The 20483-nt window shown below is 44.3% G+C and overlaps 1 protein-coding gene across 1 annotated transcript in view; it reads right to left on the reverse strand.

The window, feature by feature from the left end:
• LOC124613517 (hemicentin-2-like) overlaps window positions 1-10207 on the reverse strand; it is a 1448717-nt gene extending 1438510 nt beyond the window's left edge. Inside the window, exon 1 of the mRNA XM_047142227.1 lies at window positions 9309-10207. Coding sequence (XP_046998183.1) covers window positions 9309-9558 — 250 coding nt within the window. The 5' untranslated portion in view covers window positions 9559-10207. The remainder of the gene's footprint in view (window positions 1-9308) is intronic.
• Between the last annotated feature and the right edge of the window lie 10276 nt (window positions 10208-20483).

A 20483-nucleotide genomic window follows, 5' to 3' on the forward strand; every position in this document is an offset into this window, starting at 1 on the left:
CTCAAATTCTATAATTTTATGACGAAGCTTCTTTGGCTAATGATTGTGACTGTACCATCTATATGTACTCTCAGTATGTTGCTATCTATACTGTGTCTTCTCAGATATGAAAATGTTTCGATATTGCTTAAACTGATTTACGATTCTATATTTGGATATATCTGTAGGTACGCTGAGCCATACGCTTAGCCACTACTATGTGTAGTAGCTTTACAGATGGTCACTGTTGGCTGAAATTATTAACTCGATTTATAAATATTTTGTGGTCCTCGACTGGATCGCTGAAAAACTTTTACTATGACTATCTCGCACATCATGAAGGTACAGGACATGTTTGTAGGTTATCGCACGGCCGAGTGGTGAAAACAACTGTCCGTTCTGCCGCTAGTCGTCTAAGGCGTTGTGATAGATTATAACGCTGAGATACTTTATGGTGATAAGGATGAATATCCCGAACTAATCGATTGCATACTTGTTTGACAGTCGCAAGATTCCGGCCACCACGAGTTGAAATACCACGTATCGATAAACTGCAATGAGGATAGGACGTGGCCTCTCCAGTGTCGAATTCCGACATGTATTGGTCGATTTGTGTTTTACACACACGAGGAGTACGATGATCTCACAAAGAACATGCAAATGCGATTGCTGAACGAGGAAGCTGCTGCATAATCTTTCCTTATATGTAGATCGTGCGGTAGCGTTCTCGCATCCCACGCCAGGGTTCCCGGGTTCGATTCCGGGCGGGGTCAGGGATTTTCTCTGCCTCGTGATGACTGGGTGTTGTGTGCTGTCCTTAGGTTAGTTAGGTTTAAGTAGTTCTAAGTTCTAGGCGACTGATGACCACAGCTGTTAAGTCCTATAGTGCTCAGAGCCATTTGAACCATTTGAACCTTATATGTAGAAAGTAGATGGCTTGAATCCTACTTTGTGCAGCTGAGTTGGGATACCGGGCATTTGGATATTGTCCGAGTTCGAGTCTCGGTCCGCCACACAGTTTTAATCTGCCAGGAAGTTTCATATCAGCGCTCATTCCACTGCAGAGTGAAAATCTCATTCTGGAAACATCCCCAAGGCTGTGGATAAGCCATGTCTCCGCAATATCCTTTCTTTCAGGAGTGCAGGTTCTGCAAGGTTCGCAGGAGAACTTCTGTAAAGTTTGGAAGGTAGAAGACGAGGTACTGACAGAAGTAAGGCTGTGAAGGCAGGGCGTGAGTCGTGCTTGGGTAGCTCAGATGGTAGAGCACTTGCCCGCGAAAGGCAGAGGTCCCGAGTTCGAGTCTCGGTCCGGCACACAGTTTTAATCTGCCAGGAAGTTTCAGTGGTGCTAAATTTTTGTGACTTTAATTTAGGATGCTGACATCGTTAACATAATCAGTGATTGCGGACTGAAGACAAACGGTTACAAGTAATCTGTGATTTCAGAAGAAGAGGACCAGTATGACACAACTGAAGACCTTGGTGAATTCATGAATAAGATTTTCGGTATGGAAACGTAACGAAGGTACGATATTCTCCTCGCAATTCAACCATAAATACTTCCATTGAGATATTATTAGGTGTACATTTATCGTAAGGTAGTTATTCACTGATAGGCCATACGACTGTGTATCTCTGTCAAATGCTCCATCCAGTGGCAGGGACGCACTTTTTATATGTATTTGTCATTAACGCTGTTCTCAGTTACTAGCTTTCGTTGCACGTCATGACGAATCAACAAACACCAATACAACTATTTTCGCTAGGTATTTCATGCTTCAGTAACCGCATCAGAGACACTATGTTCGATGTTCAAAATGGCTCTGAGCACTATAGGACTTAACATCTGTGGTCATCAGTCCCCTAGAACTTAGAACTACTTAAACCTAACTAACCTAAGGACATCACACACATCCACGCCCGAGGCAGGATTCGAACCTGCGACCGTAGCAGTCGCGCGGTTCCGGACTGAGCGCCTGATCCGCTAGACCACCGCGGCCAGCTATGTTCGATGTATCACTGAATGAAGACAACTACTCAGGTAAAGAATTTATGAAGATTAGTTATTCAGATTTATTAATATTAAGATAACAGTGTGGAAACTACAGCAACAAAATATAGAATGTGGCAGAAAGAAGTGTCTCTTGCGCAGTCGTTAAACACTTTAAAGGTTTGAGTCTTAAACCAACATAGAAAACGATATTGTTAGCCGAGAGATATAGCTTAGAGATATAAATGTTTTACAGATTAAATTGTCTTGTAGGATGTTGGTCTCTGTTTGTGTATATTCAAAGTCTCATTTAGATATTTAAGAAAGGAAGGTTTTTTAAAGCTGGATGTCTCTTCAGTGCTAATTTACTTTTAATTGATTCAATCTTCAGAGGCGATAGAATGATAAATCATGGCTTTAGATATGCAGATGTGTGTAAAGGAAGGTGTATTGGTAGTAGAACTACATGTTCACTGTTTTGTAAATGCCGAGCCACATAAATTTTACGAGAAATACTTGTGCGACTTGGTCGAGATATTTACGAAGGTCTTGGAACATTTGTGAGGCGTTTAAGAGTTGTGGTCTGCCGTTTCACCTAAGAAAACATATAAAGCGACAAAATTTGTTTTCTCACATTAATACGGGCCTGCACTTTGCCATAAGGTAAACGGCTCTGAAGACGTTTATGACACTTCCTCGCCGGTAGTCCCAATTTTGAACGCCTGGGTAGTGTCACCGGGATTTCTAATTACATCTTTCTGGGTGTTTTTTAATCTCCGGAAAATGTTTGTCAAAGCTGCTTGCATCTCTGTCAGCGTCTGAAGAGCAATGTTTTTCCCACTTGTTTATATCATCCGATTGCATAACCACACTTGTTGATCCTGATGCTCGCCTGTTGCTCTACATAGGCTGAGTGACCTTGTCGTGACACTGATACTGTCATCAGTTTCAAAGTAAGGTGTGGTTGCGTTAGCAATGTACAGACAGACACATCCCTTTACCACTACTTAGCACTCCGGGGTAAACCATTTCCTTATGAAATGGTTAACGCTATTTATTGGCAAGCTGAAAGTTTGCATCTGCCATTGCAGTAGACAAAACATTCTATATCAAGGAGACATCGAAGAGTACCTGCATAAAGAAATAGTAGTAGTTAAAGTCACCCCAATACTCCAGTATTAGCTAAAAATACTCGTATTCACTTTATGTGTGTGTATTTCTACACGTTCTGTGCATATAAATATGTAGCGTTCTGGCTTACTACTTAACGTGTTACATTTTCGTTTTGTTGCACTGTGCACTCGTACGCGTCCGAATGCTCTTAGGATACCTCGGATGGATCCCGTAAGGAGGAGCAATATTATAGCCCTTCGCAAGCAATATCTTTAATATAATGAATAGCAGTTCCATAACATTCTGGCAGAGAAAGAAAATGCTTTTTTGTTTTAGAGTCGGTTCAAGTTATGTGATACATTTCTTGTTGAAGTTGCTACCTTCAGACGTCGCAGCGTCTCGAAGAAACAATAAATCAAACGCCTTACAAATGTCAAGAGGCACAGAAACCATGTGGTCGCTTTCAACTATTTCCGTTAGCATAATCCTCTTTCGAGTATCTTATTAATTTCATGGTGAATACTTCGTTTTACAATGGTGATAATATGAAGAAACTCATTTTTATACTACGGTATTATATGTAAACATAGATAAGTTGTTAAATTTTACTGCAGACAGATGTTAGTGAATCAGAAGAGGTTAACATTATCCTCATGCAGACTGTGTTACTTATACACTCTTGCTATCACTTGTGATATTAATTTGCGCTTCAGATGCTGGACAAATTAAGAGCAAGTGTTCTTCTACGAGTTCGTGAACTAGATATTTGACATTTCTCGGTGTTTAAGATACTTTTAAACAATTCTGAAATCAATTTATGCAGACCTGTTGCAATATACTTCATGAAAATCACTAATAACTGTGAAATTGATCAGAAATATTTCATGTAGGATGTATTTCTTTTTTCATGTAATTCAAACTTTCATCGTTGGACAGCGAAGGGCGTGGGGGGGGGCGGGGGTTCGATCTACCTCTTATGTGAGCATGAGACTGTCTTTTCATGTATTCATTGCCTCCCATGTAATTGTTTATCTAGAAATCTTCCCTTCCCGGAATTGTTCGTTTAGGTCTTCACTATTCTTTCTCCTAATCGTGCATAACTTATGTTTTCTTTGGTAACTTTGATAACTTTGATGTATTTACTACCTCAAGCTCTACATTTTTGACTTAAGCGTATTTCAAACACCTTTTGGTGTACACCTAAGGTCTTAGCGCCGTTAGTGTCGCGAAGGGGATAGTTATTGCGCAACATTTTGATGGATTAAAACTGTATACGGGACTGGAACTCAATAAGTATCGTGCCTTTCGCTGCTAAAACCTTTACGCATTTTAGTATCATGTAGAAAGAGCGTGACGTTAGCTTTTGAAATTCCCCGGAAACTCTCCTGCAGCACGGCGCTGGACGTCTTCACGGTAAGAGCGTTCCCCGTAAAAAGCACTCGTAGGGTTATTTTCTGTTTACCTGCAATCTTACACGGTTTCAGATACGACAATGTGTTCCAACTGGACCATTACTCGATTTATTTATGTGTTTCTGAATCAACATTTCATTATGGGTGCCATTATTCTTATGTGTAGTATCACACATAATTTCGTCCAAATAGTAACATAGTTTCTCCCACACAAGTCATCTGCACATACCGCTAATAGATTTTGTTTTCGGCCCTTACATCATTCTCGTGCCTTTAAAGCTGTTCTGACGAAAGTGTTTCTGTTGTCGAGTTTTGAACACTCGAGAATGTCCTGAACCACTCTTGTAAAAGTTTTGGTGCACCAGGAGGAACCATTCAATAAAATACACAATATACTGCAAAAAAGACCAATTCAATTTTTTTACTGTAAAGAAGAAAGATATTGAACACAATTTATCCGTATAGTTGAATTGCCTACATATTAGGATGCATCATTGTACAGTAGCTTTTACATCATTTTTGCAGAGTAGGGGTGACAGCTTCCACTGTATTTGTAGGCTTTGTTTTATATGCAATCAGTTTCGTATTTACATTACAATGTATTTAGGTGCCTCTATGACACAAGATTATCATGCCATTGTAACGACAATAACCCAGAATCCACAAGTTCATCTGTTTTCATGGAGGGGCTTGAAGATTATGTAATATAACACAGCAATCGATTGCATATAAAATAAAGCCTATAAATACAGCTGAAGGTGTCATCCATTCTACGAAAAGGTATAATAGATTTAAACAGTATATTGCATTTTGTTGCAGTTATCACTTACGAATAGCACATAGGTGAATGTCGATATTGTGAAATAAATAATTAATTCCCGTAACGTTCCAGGCGGAGTACTATTACAGGTTGGAGTCCAGCTGTGGAAGACCCATACGTTCAGTTAACAATTTCCAGTATTAAAAGAGAGTTAATATTAAAAACAACATCGTAGGTTGCCCAATGCCCTTTAATGGTTCAGAAACCAAAGAAGAGCCTAGTGTACGATAGGTCGGTTTTTTAGTTTTAATTACAATACTAGGTTCTGTTCCACTGCGCCAAATGTACTGAAATAAATATTCTGGAAAAAGATCAAATTCATCTTGGCGTACTTATACACTGTGGCTGATCACAGTGGGCCTGCAACTGCACATAGAAATCCACCACGAAGGTACAATGTGTACGAAATTTGTCAGCATACCGCCTCCAAAGTTCTAATCGATTCCGGGTGTTGATGAAAAACTGACAGAAATAAATTATTATTTGTATTTGTTCTGTTGGTTTGTGTCTTTCTATCGGATCTTCCTCAGTTCTAGTGTGTAATTACAGCGAATTGCAGCTCGTCAGCAGAGTGAAAATTGAGTCATGAGTTATTGTGTCTGAACACAATGTGACAAAGGTGAAAAACTGGCAGTCCAGACATAGATGAAAAGTCGTCTAGACGGTATCTGTCGTTCTTCGTTATGTTATAATGGGTTACGGTGCCCTCAGACGTCTTGCCTCCAAATGTGAAACAGACGATTTGTACAATGCAGTGAACTACTAAGCCGTTGAAAAGTCATGGTTACATACAGATGTATTATTCGCTTTATTGTACAACCAGTTTCAATCATACACAGACGATCTTCAGAGGGGTTGTGACGTCGCAATCATAAGTGTGACGATCCATAACAACTATCAAGCATGATGTTACGCACCAGCATCTCCATTCACCTATAAATTCGGATCACATACGAGGCGTGATCAAAAAATGTCATGAATGAATTTTTTTAACATCAGTTTCTGACACGAAAGCCATATGATGTAATTTGTCGGATAGCATTATCCGCTGAGACAGGCAGCGTCAAGTTAGAACACGTTCTGACGTGTCATTGCCTAGCAACGCTGGTATGTTGTTGTGTTTATCGTTTCTGTCGCACATCATTTCTTTTGAATAACGCGTAAACATATAAGTTTTGCTGCAAAAAAGTGCCAAAGAAAATAATGACATTTTGAAAATGGTGTATGCCGATAATGGTGTAACGCTGAAGGCTGCTAGTGGCACGAACGACATGAAAACGAAAATGAGCCTGTAGAAGACTAGGAACGTTCGGGAAGTCCACTAAAAGCATAAAAGAAGAAAATGTGGAAGAAGTGACAAAAATTGTTCCTTCAGACAGGCCAATAACTATTTGATAGCTTGCTGAAGAACTTAGCATCACGTTAGCGTCCGTGCAAACATTTTAAATGATAATTTTCAAATGAGACGAGTGAGTGCAAAATTTTATACCACACTGTTGAGTGGTGAACAGAAGCAGAAACGTGTGTCAGTATGCACGGAGTTGAAGGATCGTGTTCATTTGGATACGGACATCATGTCTAAAATTGTAACTGGAGATGAAACTTGGGTCTCTGGTCATGACCCTGGGACGAACAGAAAGTCAGTGAATCTCCTCGCCTCAGAAAGGCAGGTCAGTCAGAATCGATTATCAGAGTCATCATCATTGCCTTTTTTCGATATTGACGGCATAGTACGAACAGAGTTCGTTCCCATGGGAACAGCCGCCAACGCCGAATTTTGCATGAGACTACTGCATCGATTGCGAAACGATGTACGGAGAAAGAGACCACAAAAATGCGCCAATGGATTCTTTCTTCATCACGACAATGCGACGTGCCACACTTCGCTTTTTATTCGCGAGTTTTTGGCCGGAAAATGCGTTCCTGTCCGTTCATATCCGCCTTACTCACCATTTCTAGCACCGTGCGACTTACGGCGCCTCCCAGAAATTAAAACTGTGAGTAAAGGAAAACGTTTCGACACCATTCCTCACACAGAGACAGCCACGGCATAGCAGCTGAACGCCCTTCGGAAAGAAACCTTCCAGAAGTGCTTCCTGTCATGGATTCAACAATGCGCCAAGGCATTGCTAGCTATGGAAAGTACTTTAAAGGGACTAAATCAAATTCCATATAAGCGTATTACTTTGCTTTCAATGAAATTTTCACCGCATTTTTTTGATCAACACCCCTTATAAGGTAGTTATGCTTGAAAGGAGATATTGGTTTGTAATATGTTCCTTAACAGCTATTATAGGATGCCACACATCTGATGACAATGTCACAGTACAAACGACTATAGTCTGTTCAAGACTGAAACTGGTTGTGTAATAAATTTGTTGATACAGACGTGTACAACGACGACTTTTGATCAATTGTTACAAATTACAGGTTAATTCTTGCAGAGAAGCTAACAGTACCCAGCCACTTTTTGTAATACTACTAATTTCCATAAATAGCTCTGTTACCGGTTTCGAACCGACAGGTTCATCATCAGACGCCTTGTTCCACTTCAGAACATTATTCTTGTATTTTACATAAGTGATCACTTTTTATTCCCCCATATGATGAAAATTACTTGCGGTTGTGGTGAAGTCGAAGGGGGAATAAAAAGTGAAAACAAATGTAAATTACAAGAGAAAGGTATCTTAAGGGGGGTAGGACGTCAAACGGACCGACTCGGAGCAGGAGAGGCACCACAGGACATTTTAATTTCCACTGCCTATACTTTTACAAGTAAATACATAAAATTTTGTCAGCATGACCAGGAAGGATACAGGATTCACACTCATAACAGCGGAAGTTCAGAAACATAACAAAATACATTTTTTTACGTGTGAAATTTCATAATTTTTTCACTTACTATTGGCTGCATTTGTTGCTATAGGTACACTTTTCTTCGTAAGTAAGAGAGACTGTTCGATGAATTTTGCACAGCATACAAACCATACTTACAGGAGTCTGAAACTCTAGAATCTATTTAATTTATGAAAAAATGAATGAGCTTTTACTGTTTAAGCTCAGAGTTTAGAAAAAAATTGTAGTTAATGATCTTAATTTTTACCATAGTTTTTAATAGATTTGGAAAATTCTAGAGTTTCATACACCTGTAGGTATGGTTTGTATGCTGTGCAAAATCCGTCATAGAATCTCTCTTACTTGTGAAGAAAAATTTACCCATAGCAACAAATGCAGCCAATTGTAAGTGAAAAAAAATCGTTCAAATGGCTCTGAGCACTACGGGACAAAATTTCTGAGGTCATCAGTCCCCTAGAACTTAGAACTACTTAAACCTAACTAACCTAAGGTCATCACACACATCCATGCCCGAGGCACGATTCGAACCTGCAGCCGTAGCGGCCACTCGGTTCCTGACTGTAGCGACTAGAACCGCTCGGCCACTCTGGCCGGCAATAGTAAGTGCAAAAATGATGAAATTTCACATGAAAAAAAATAATTTTTTATGTTATTGAACTTCCACCGCTATGAGTGTGAATCCTGTATCCTTCCTGGTCATGGTGACAAAGTTTTATGAATTTATTTGTAAAAGTATAGGCACTGGAAATTAAAATCGCCTGTGGTGCCTCTCCTGCTCCAAGTCGGCCCGTTTGACGTCCTACCCCCCTTAACGGGAATAAGTCGTCTGATGATGATCCTGTCGGTTCGAAACCGGTCATGGCGCTAATTATGTACACAAATAGCGTTATAAAAAGTGGCTGGTTGCTCTTTTCTTCTCTGCATGAATCAATCTGTATTTTGTACGTAGCGACGGGCTATGGCTCAAATTGTCATTCTCACAAGTTGTACGTCATTGTGAACTATTAAACTCTGAAAGCGATCTGCAAATAAAACACAGCAGCTGCTTAATGGGATTTTCCTTCATCTAGAAAGAAAACAAATAATTCATCGAGAAGGGGGCTGGGTAAGAGGCGAGATAACGCAGAGCACCACTCACGGATCTTCTGGAAGTCCTGCACATCGTCCGAAGTAGCGGACTGGACGACGGCGACGAGAAGGAAGAGCAGCAGCGCGCAGGCGGCGTCGGCGACGCCCGTGGCCGCCGGCAGCCCCGTCCCTCCTCTTCGTCCTCTGCGTCCTTCTTCTGCGACGCCGGCCTCGCGGCGCTCACTGACCGGCAGCCTCCACCGGCGCCAGCCGCAGCAGCAGAGGCGGAGCAGGCAGCAGCGCGGAGGCCGATGCGACATCGCGGTGGAGCCGCCTCGCGCGCAGTCCTGTCAGGCATTCGTGAAGACACGGCGGCGGCGTCGATCGCTCGCCCCCTTCGCCGATCACCGCACACAGCCGGCCGTATCGCGCGCCGCGGACGGGCCGGCCGGTCGCTGGGAATAGTTTATCGCGTCACGTTCGCCCGGACGAAGGCGAGCGATAGTACCCCCGTATCGCGTCGCGGCGGACGAGACCGCCTTACAGCCGCGCGAACCGTCGACAGACTGACGACGCGCGCCCTGACTCAGAGGACTCCCACTCTCTCTCCCTCTCTATCTCCCTCTCTTTCTCTCTCCCTCTCTCTCTCTCTCTCGCTCTCTCTCTCTCGCTGCCTCGGCGGCGAGCGCTGCGCTATTTCCGAAATAGCCTCACCGCGGGCGCGACCACACTGTCACAACCCACCACCACCTCCGACAGCACCACCGCCGCCTCCTCCTCCTACACGTCGTCGTTCACCAACAGCGCGAACGACAACAGTGCCGCTGACCGCTTCGTGTCCTCACCGTCCCTACCCCACTGCCGCCTCACTTCAGGAGAGCACACACACCACCTCCGTCCGTCGGACACACACACTACCCGTCGCCACCGTGCTAGGAGGCGACCGACGTACCACTGGAGCACCGGAGAGAAGAGTTGCCGCGGAGCTGAGCACGGGAGACGACGACACTGCTGGAGCCTGCCCGCCTCTTCCTTTCTCTCTCTCTCTCTCTCTCTCTCTCTCTCCCTCTCTCTCTCTCTCTCCTGCCACACCGCGGCCGTCGCCGCCGCAGTCGCGCGGGAGCACTCTGAGAAATGCGACGTTGACGGAACGCTAGGGTCCCCGGCCCAGCCGCCGGAAAGCCACTTTGCTGTCACGTCTCGCGGCGCCCGCTGCGAGGCATTAGCTTATTAACATCTCGACCCACCGCCGCCACAGTAGAGGGAGCGCTTAGCCCGGCTCACTTCGAGCGCACTGTGTGCGGCGGTCGCTGCTGCTACTGCTGGTGCTCTCTCTGGCGCGACACGGACCGGATCCGCTGTCTCCGTCGCGGCGCGCGCCGTCTACGTGTCGCCTCGCATATGCGTATCTCTGTGTAGGTGAGCGTGACGAGGCGAGTGCGAGAGGGAGCGAGACTCTGAGCGAGGGGGGACCGCCCCAGCTGGAGGGGGAGACGTGAGAAGCACTCGGGCGCCCGCCGCCTCTCGACCTGCTACTGCAAGCGCCGTTGTTCCGCGTAACTGACTCGTTTGCTCGTCTGTAAAGAAAGGGGGCATTAGGCGTTCCACTGTGAATACCGGCCGCGCTTCACACTTGCTCCCACTTCTGGTCGCGGCACGACCTTGCGCACTCTTACGTAGCTGTGTGAGCGTTGCCTGCCACTTAGAACGATTGCGCGTTTATTTTAGGCCGGCCAGAAGAATGCACTCCTCTCGCCCACGCGCGGTTAATATTATCACCGAGGCATCGCGGAATCGCCTGGGCTGTTGCACGGGCGCCTGCCTCCCATTGAGAACGGCGATGCGATCCTCGAGACCGCGCAACCGAGTCGCACGCACGCGGCTTGTTTTTGCCCCTGTCCGCCTACACGAAATATCCCCACGAGCGGCGTTGGAGGAGAAACGTGGCAACGGTCCAAGGTGGACCTTTAATGTGTGTTTTCTCTTAACCTCAAATATCTGCTTCTCCCTTCGTCTCTCTTTCTAGCACGTGTGCTCGTACACACACACACACACACACACACACACACACACACACACACACACATTCACACACACACACATACACACACACACACACACACACACACACTGAAACAGGCACAGTCACATATTGTGCTTCACAAATATCTTCCTGTACGCCCCTGCTTCCTGCTACGAAACTGATGCCACATGTGTTGCAGGGTGGCTGTGATGCCCAGCCTCTTAGTAACTATCCCCTACGCGGATGGGAGACGGAGGACGGAAAATGTAGTTCTCGGGGGAGGGGGGGGGGGTGTAAAATAAAAGAAAGAACCCCGGCATGTTTAGTAGCGACTCTATATGATTTATTTTTTTTTAAAGTCATTTCTGCAGTCACTACTTCGTGAGTACGTTATTACAGTGCCTCTGTCGCTAAGAAGAACCATGGAGTCTTATTCGAACCCTGATATCCCGGTTAACTCAAACGGTCACTTTAAGCGCTTTAGCTATCCGTAATTCCCGTGCGAAGGAGGACATTGTAATTGGAAGTCGGCGCACGGTATCAGTGGATAAATACGGTACTGCAGTGCTAAAATGTTTCAAATGGATCTGAGCACTGTGGGACTTAACTTCTGAGGTCATCAGTCTCCTAGAACTTAGAACTATTTAAACCTAACTAACCCTAGGGCATCACACACATCCGTGCCCGAACCAGGGTTCGAACCTTCGACAGTAGCGGTCGCGCGGTTCCAGACTGTAGCGCCTAGAACCCTCGACCACCCCGGCCGGCAAACTCCAGTGCCTTTCTTGTTAAGAAGACTGATGCGATGTTCCTTCAGACATGCATGCATACAGGAAGGAAGGGTCACAGCGGCGACTGCCACCGTTATGAAATACGTGAAATGTATTCGCATTTACGAATATGAAAAACCATCAGCTGTATAAGGGAGCCGGCTGAAGTGGCCGAGCGGTTCTAGGCGCTACAGTCTGGAACCGCGCGACCGCTACGGTCGCAGGTTCGAATCCTGCCTCGGACATGGATGTGTGTGATGTCCTTAGGTTAGTTAGGTTTCAGTAGTTCTAAGTTCTAGGGGACTGACGACCTCAGAAGTTAAGTCCCATAGTGCTCAGAACCATTTGAACCATTTGTATAAGGGAAAGACGACTTCCAATTAAAATGTCCTTCACTGTACGGGTACTACATAATGTGTGTACGAACACAGGTTGTGACACAAGTGCGGTATGGCCTACGGGTAGCAAAAGCCGTTATGGCGACCGCTCGAAAAAGCGGGGAATCCGGGTTCGAGTCCCTGTCTGGCACAGATTTTTCATTACTTGTCACTCCCGTATACAACTGATGGCTGTTCCTGTTCCAACTGTCAATACATTTCACTACTGGCACGGAAAGATACGGGTGTTGGTATTTATCCGGGCGCTACCTGAGATTGGAATGATAGAGAATTATTGTGAAGGTGTTTCGATGAACCTCTCTACCAGACACTTAAGTCCATGTAGATGCAGATGTAGACGAAAAGTAAATGGCCAATCTAATGACGAGGCCGCTCGACGGTATTCTAAATGCTCTGATGTCAACGGAGACAGTATGCTTCTTGTATTCTGTGAGAAGCTTAAGAACCAGGGTGATACTGAATTTGGAGTGGGGTGTCTTTAAAACCGGTAACTTGCCAGAAAAGCATTATTATGCCAAGGAGGGTATGAGGCTCCTGAAAATGCACAGTTGGAGTACAGCATTATAAGGGGGCTAAAACTGATCGGAAATCAGGAGAAGAAAGAATGTAAACATTTTAAATGGTGTGACATCAAAGAATCTTAAAAAATAAATCTAGGAATAAATTACAAAATAAAGAAGTATTACAAAGAATAAATGACGATAAGATTGTGTGGACCACCTACCTATATCAGAAGAAGGAACTGGTTAGTGGGGCATCTGTTAAAATATTCAGTAATAACCTGATTCTGGGAGGAGCAATGGAAGACCAATAGACTCAGACACAGTCTAGGATACGCAGAACAGGTTCTGGATTCCGTTGGGTATAGCTTGCACGTAGGGATGAAAAGACTGGTACAAGATACGACAGCGTCAAACAAGTCGAAGGACTGATGACTGATAATTCACTTTGGTTATTACATATTTAGAATGATAGTTTACGTTTATTTTAAATTATGTTCGAAACAAAGCAAAGTTATACTGTGAGAGCCAAGAGAAAAGTAAGACAGAATTCTTGAAGGGGGTACAGTGGCAACATTTGAAATCAGGAGCTAAAGAAGAACTTAAAAAAAATGGATAAGTAAGTTACGAACGGTGAAGTTCTATAGAGAATATATGACAAGAGGGTTCTGCGGAAGACGTGTATCGGGAGTGAGATAGCTTATATTGCTGTTTCAGGATATACGTACTTCGCGATGTGGATTTTGCCGATATGCTACGTATGTCCTGTTTTATACAGGTGTACTGTTAAATTGCACAAAACGTTTGCCTCGTCTCTGAAGCACGAGGAACGTGCCTTAGTTTGTGAGATCGGTTCCTTACTCTTCTGGAAAAGTACATTTCTGGAACACAGCTTCCATTGCTCTGCGATGCACCTTTCCCACAACCTAGAGACGAGTGCCTTTCTGAAAAGTAACGCTTCCGAATTTTTTATGTGAACCCTATTAGAGTTTTTAAATAAAACAATCGTTGTTAACTTTTTACATCTTTATTATTCATGCTCGCTTGCTTAATTCACAACATTCGTCCCAGTGATACACCAGTTCGATGATGCCGTCACTGTAGAACGTTTCACTTTGTTGACAGACGCATTACCTCACCTTTGCTTGCACCGCTTCATCTCTACCGAAGTGGAGTCCACGAACATCTCTATGTTTGGGAAAAGATGAAAGACGAACGGGTCCAGGTCGGAACTGTATGGGAGATTACAGTGAATACAAGGTGTCTGATTGTTGCAAGTGTCACAGCGCTTGTATCTGGTCTGGCAGGTTCTTTTGAAGAAGAAGGTGATCCATGTGTGATCGAACTTTTCTATTTCTAAACTCGATTACATCACGCTGTTTCCAAGCACCGACTAATAACGTTAGACACCACCATTACACAAGCTACAATTCGAAGCCCTCTAGCGGCAGAAGACTACAAATGTGAAGAATAAAGGTGTAGAATGTTAATAACGGTTAATTTATTTAATAAAAAAATATAGAGGCGCGCCCTCGTATAAGAACAGCGTGAGTAAGGTCACTGGAGGAACGCTTATTGCAAGAAATAAATGATTGTACCCATTTCGCCGGGAATGAAAGCTAATTGAAGATGCACGTTTATTATACTGCGTCGCATTTTACGCCATTTTGCAACTAGAAATACAGGGTGAGTAACTAGCTATCGCCACCAAGAATAACTCTAAAGGTATGATAGCATCTGAAAAGTTTGTGGTACACATGTTGCATGGGATAGCGGGGGCCATAATATGACGTTGGTTTTTTGTTGCTAGGTGGGGTCGCGTCAGAGATATGAAGGTCAACTTTTTTTTTTTTTTTTTTTTTTTTTAAATGAGATGCTATAGTTTGGTACTTATTTTCTGATAGCGACTATAGCGACTATCGAGACGAATCCACTGATGTGTAGCAGGAAGGTCTTTGAAGGTCAACGAAGGTCAAAAAAGGTGGCATGAATATCCATTTACATCTACATCTACATCTGCATTTATACTCCGCAAGCTACCCAACGGTGTGTGGCGGAGGGCACTTTACGTGCCACTGTCATTACCTCCCTTTCCTGTTCCAGTCGCGTATGGTTCGCGGGAAGAACGACTGTCTGAAAGCCTCCGTGCGCGCTCTAATCTCTCTAATTTTACATTCGTGATCTCTTCGGGAGGTATAAGTTGGGGGAAGCAATATATTCGATACCTCATCCAGAAACGCACCCTCTCGAAACCTGCCGAGCAAGCTGCACCGCGATGCAGAGCGCCTCTCTTGCAGAGTCTGCCACTTGAGTTTGTTAAACATCTCCGTAACGCTATCACGGTTACCAAATAACCCTGTGACGAAACGCGCCGCTCTTCTTTGGATCTTCTCTATCTCCTCCGTCAACCCGATCTGGTGCGGATCCCATTTACAGAAGCTGTTCGGAGTGCTGATCATTGGTATCAATGCAATACTGTAATCTTCTTATCATGGACTGAGTGGCGTTCCTTATCACTTTGGCACTTATCGAAGCACATGCTCTGACAATCCTCTCACGTACATCGTCCAAATAGCAAATATTCGCCGAATACGGCGTATCCATTTAAGGTGCCATTGACACGTAAACACCATTCGACAGTTTCGCAATACAACACCAATAGGAACGGTATGATTAGTATCTTCAAATCAAGCGCATGTGAATGATGTATTCCTTCGAAGAACAAGTCGATTTGCTTCTCATTTACGGAGGATGCCAATGAAATTCAGTGAGAGCTAGAGACTTATACGTTGAAAGATATCCTCAACGTACTCACCGTACACTTCGTACATTTAAATATGTGTATCATCAGTTAAGAACAACTGGATATTTAACGCATCGGAAACGTACCCGGCAAACGAAAGTTACTAACGAGGAAACGGAAATTAGTACTCTTGCCACTGTGGTTCGAGATCCTTGTGTTAGTTCGCGTCAGATTGCAATGGTATGAGGCCTGAGCCAGAGTAGTCTTGTTCGTGTTCTAGATCGCCATAAGTATCATGCTTACCGTATCAGTCTCCACCAAGAATTAACTGGTACGGATTGTATGCGTCGCATTGAATTCGGCCGATGAGCTCAACTTCAGATTCAGAGGGATGACACATTCATTAATTTGATTTTATTTTCTGACGAGGCGACATTCAAGAGCCGTGGAAATGTTAATTGCATAACATGCATCATTGGGCAACAGAAAATCCGTGTTCGTTGCGGCAAGTTGCACACAAAAAACCGTGGTCGGTGAATGTATGGTGCGGGATTCTGGAGAGCTGAATTATAGGCCCTTATTTCATCGAAGGAAATCTTGGAGGGCTGGCCGAAGTGGCCGTGCGGTTAAAGGCGCTGCAGTCTGGAACCGAAAGACCGCTACGGTCGCAGGTTCGAATCCTGCCTCGGGCATGGATGTTTGTGATGTCCTTAGGTTAGTTAGGTGTAACTAGTTCTAATGACCTCAGAAGTTGAGTCCCATAGTGCTCAGAGCCATTTGAAATCTTGGAGGTAGGTTCAAATGCTTCAAATGGCTCTGAGCACTATGGGACTTAAATATCTGACGTCGTAAGTCCCCTAGAACTTAGAACTACTTAAACCTAACTAACCTAAGGAGATCACCGTAGCGTTGAAGGTAGGGAGTAGGCCACATTCCTGCAAGAAACATTAGGTCTGTTATTGGAAGAAATACCTTTAGGAACAAGGAACACAATGTGGTATTAACACGATGGGTGTCCGGCTAGAAATGAGTTGCAGAGACAATTCCTAAATCGTTGGACTGGACGCGGAGGAGATGCGTCGATGCCGGCTCGTTCGAAAGACTTGACGCCTGTGGTTCTTTTCTGTGAGGACTTGTAAAAGACATTGTTTATAAGTCGTTCTAACTACACCTGAAGATATGAGAGAGAGAATTGTCAGAGCATGTGCTTCGATAAGTGCCGAAGTGATAAGGAATACCACTCAATCCACGATAAGAAGATTGCAACACTGCATTGATACCAGTGATCATCACTTCGAATATCTTCTGTAAATTGATGTTCATGCCACCTTTGTGACCTTCGTTGGCCTTCAAAGACCTTACTGTTACACATCAGTGGATTCGTCTCGATAGCCGATATCGTAAAATAAGTACCAACTTATAGCATCCCATTTAAAATGCAAAGTTGACCTTTATATCTCTGACGCGATTACACCTTGCAACAAAACCCAACGTCATACTATGGCCCTCGTTGTCCTATACAACTTTTGTCCCACAAACGTTTCAGCTCCTATCTATTTTTTGGAGTTATTCTTGGTGACATAGTTTGTGTTTCACCCTGTATTGCAGAATTAATTGGTGCATCGAGAATTACTGACGCCTTAAAAATTTATTCTGTTTTTATCCCAAATGGCATTATCTGCTGATGTTTGACACTAATTTGTTTGGTATACTGTGATTATTTTATCCATATTCAGTGTCAACTGGAACAAATATGGAAATCTTTCTACACGATGTATACATCATCATCTATATAAATTAAGATATTGGCATTCGAATACGTTTGATCCGCAAGTCTCATTTCTAAAATTACTCAATTAATGATGTAAGAAGGCCTTTTTTCAAATTTTCGGTAGGATTTTGAGGTATCTTGCCTTGAACTTTAGATCCTGTTGTCAATTATACCAAATTCGTTGCTCAGCCAGTAAAGAGAATTATCATATCGGAAAGAAGGCTTCAAAAGAATATTCCTGCGCTATGCTTCTAAGGAGCTGAAGGTACAGTTCACTTCAAGATAATTACTCCAATTATTGTTTATGAGAATTTGAAACTATATTCTGTGCTGGAACCAAATCTGACTACTATCGTTCACTGGAATGTAGCAATAAGAGCCTGAAGCAAACTGATGCTCATTCGCTGAGGTATCCCGCTGTCGCTTGAATGGTAACGAGAGGACAACGACAGTATGCTGCATTCGAACCACAGTGCGTCCTGAAATTTCAGGTTCAAAATGGCTCTCAGCACTATGGGACTTAACATCTATGGTCATCAGTCCCCTAGAACTTAGAACTACTTAAACCCAACTAACCTAAGGACATCACACAACACCCAGTCATCACAAGGCAGAGAAAATCCCTGACCCCGCCGGGAATCGAACCCGGGAACCCTGGTGCGGAAAGCGAGAACGCTACCACACGACCACGAGCTGCGGACCTTCAGGTTCACACAACCGATGAACATCACATTTATTCCGCCGGGAGTGCAATAATTTTATCTTATATGTGTCTAACAGAGAATATCGGCATGGATGTACTATCCAAAGATGGTTCAGAATGTTTCATAAAGCTCTCTCAACTGGAGTTCACTTTTTTCGTCATCATTGTAGTGAATATTACGAGTGTACAGAAAACAGAGGGGTCTGATCGAAGGATACCATAAAAGAGATAGAGAAACCGTGAGACCTTTCTGAAACGTCTTGTTTACATCACTCTGCAAGGCTACCATGAGGAAGCGTTAAATGTGGATACACACACCAAAAAAAGTTTTGCATCACCTCGGTCACGAGAATTCTGGAACCTGTACAGAAAACTGGGATGTAGATCAACATAAACATCATTTCCGCCTTTTTTATTCCTCATGAAAACCACACATTGCATGTTGTACCCCTATACAGCGAGACTTTCAGAGGTGGTGGTCCAGATTGTTGTACACACCTGTATCTCTAATACCCAGTGGCACGTCCTCCTGCATTGATGCATGCCTGTGTTCGTCGTGGCATATTATCCAAAAGTTCATCAGTCATTGTCGGTCCAGATTGTCCCACTCCTCAACGGCGATTCGGCGTATATCAAAGTGGTTCAGATGGCTCTAAGCACTATGGGACTTAATATTTGAGGTCATGAGTCTCCTAGACTTAGAAGTACTTAAACCTAACTAACCTAAGGACACCGCACACATCCATGCCTGAGGCAGGATTCGAACCTGCGACCGTAGCAGCTGCGCGATTCCGGACTGAAGCGCCTAGAACCACTCGGCCACAGCGGCCGGCTCGCCGTAGATCCCTCAGAGTAGTTGGTGGGTCACGTCGTCAATAAACAGCCCTTTTCAATCTATCCCAGGCATCTTTGATAAGGTCCATGTCTGGAGAATATACTGGCCACTCTAGCCGAGCGATGTCGTTTTCCTGAACGAAGTACTTCACAAGATGTGCACCATGGGGGCGTGAATTGTCGTCCATGAAGGGGAATGTCTCTCCAATATGCTGCAAAAATGTTTGCACTATCGGTAGCAGGATGGCATTCACGGATCGTACAGCCGTTACGGCGCCTTCCATGACCACCAGCGGCGTACGTCGGCCCCACATAAAGCCACCCCAAAACAGCAGGGAACCCCCACCTTCCTGCACTCGTAGGTTTGTGTGTCGAAGGCGTTCAACCTCACCGGGTTGCCTCCAAACACGTCTCCGACGATTGTCTGTTGGAAGGTATATGCGACATCACATCGGTGAAAAGAACGTGATGCCAGTCCTGAGCGGTCCATTCGGCATGTTGTTGGGCCCATCTGTACCGCGCTGCATGGTGTCGTGATTCCAAAGATACACGTCGCCATGGACGTCGGGAGTGAAGTTACACATCATGGACCCTCTTGCGCACAGTTTGTGACGTAACACGACTTCTTGTGACTGCACGAAAAGCATTATTCAACATGATGCCGGTGCTGTCAGGGCTGCTGCGAGCCATAATTCGTAGGTAGCGGCCATCCTCTGCCGTCGTAGTACCTGTGCGGCCTGAGCGAGGCATGGAATTGACAGTTCCTGTCTCACTCTATCTCCTTCATGTCCGAACAACATAGCTTTGGTTTACACCGAGACGCCTGGGCATTTCCCTTGTCGAGAGCTCTTCCTGCCACAAAGTAACAATGCGGACGCGATCGAACCGAGGTACTGACCGTCTAGGCATGGTTGAACCACAGACAACACGAGCTGTGTACCTTCTTCCTGGTGGAATGACTGGAATCGACTGGCTGTCGGAGCCCCTCCGTCTAATAGGCGCTGCTCATTCATGGATGTTTACATCTTTGAGCGGGATTAGTGACATCTCTGAACAGTCAACGTCTATCTTCAGGAGTTCTGGGAACCGGCGTGATGCAAAACTTTTTTTGATTTGTGTATAAGTCTCGTATGGCATTTTTGGCTGGGGTGTCCCACAGAGTAGGTTCTTCCTGTGCAACCATTGACTCCTCTCCTTGCTGTGTCATACATTCGCAGTATGTGAGTGTAATATACCGAGTATATATTCCATGTCGAATATGGGAGATAGAAGAGTTGAATCTCGGTGCTTGAACTTAGCCTGCTCCACTCGACTAGCACTCAGGAGCGCCATCGATGTTAACATCCCCATCCGACAGACGAATCACCATCAAAAGGGAAACATGTGCTCAGTTGTTGAAACAGTGCGGAGTGGTTTGAAATTTAATCGAAGAGATTGGCGAAAAGACGGGTGATAAAGGAGTTTACGCCACTACCTCTCCTCATCTTGTCTGAAAGTGAAAAT

The sequence above is a fragment of the Schistocerca americana genome, chromosome 4 (assembly GCF_021461395.2).
Source record: "Schistocerca americana isolate TAMUIC-IGC-003095 chromosome 4, iqSchAmer2.1, whole genome shotgun sequence".
Lineage (NCBI taxonomy): Eukaryota > Metazoa > Arthropoda > Insecta > Orthoptera > Acrididae > Schistocerca > Schistocerca americana.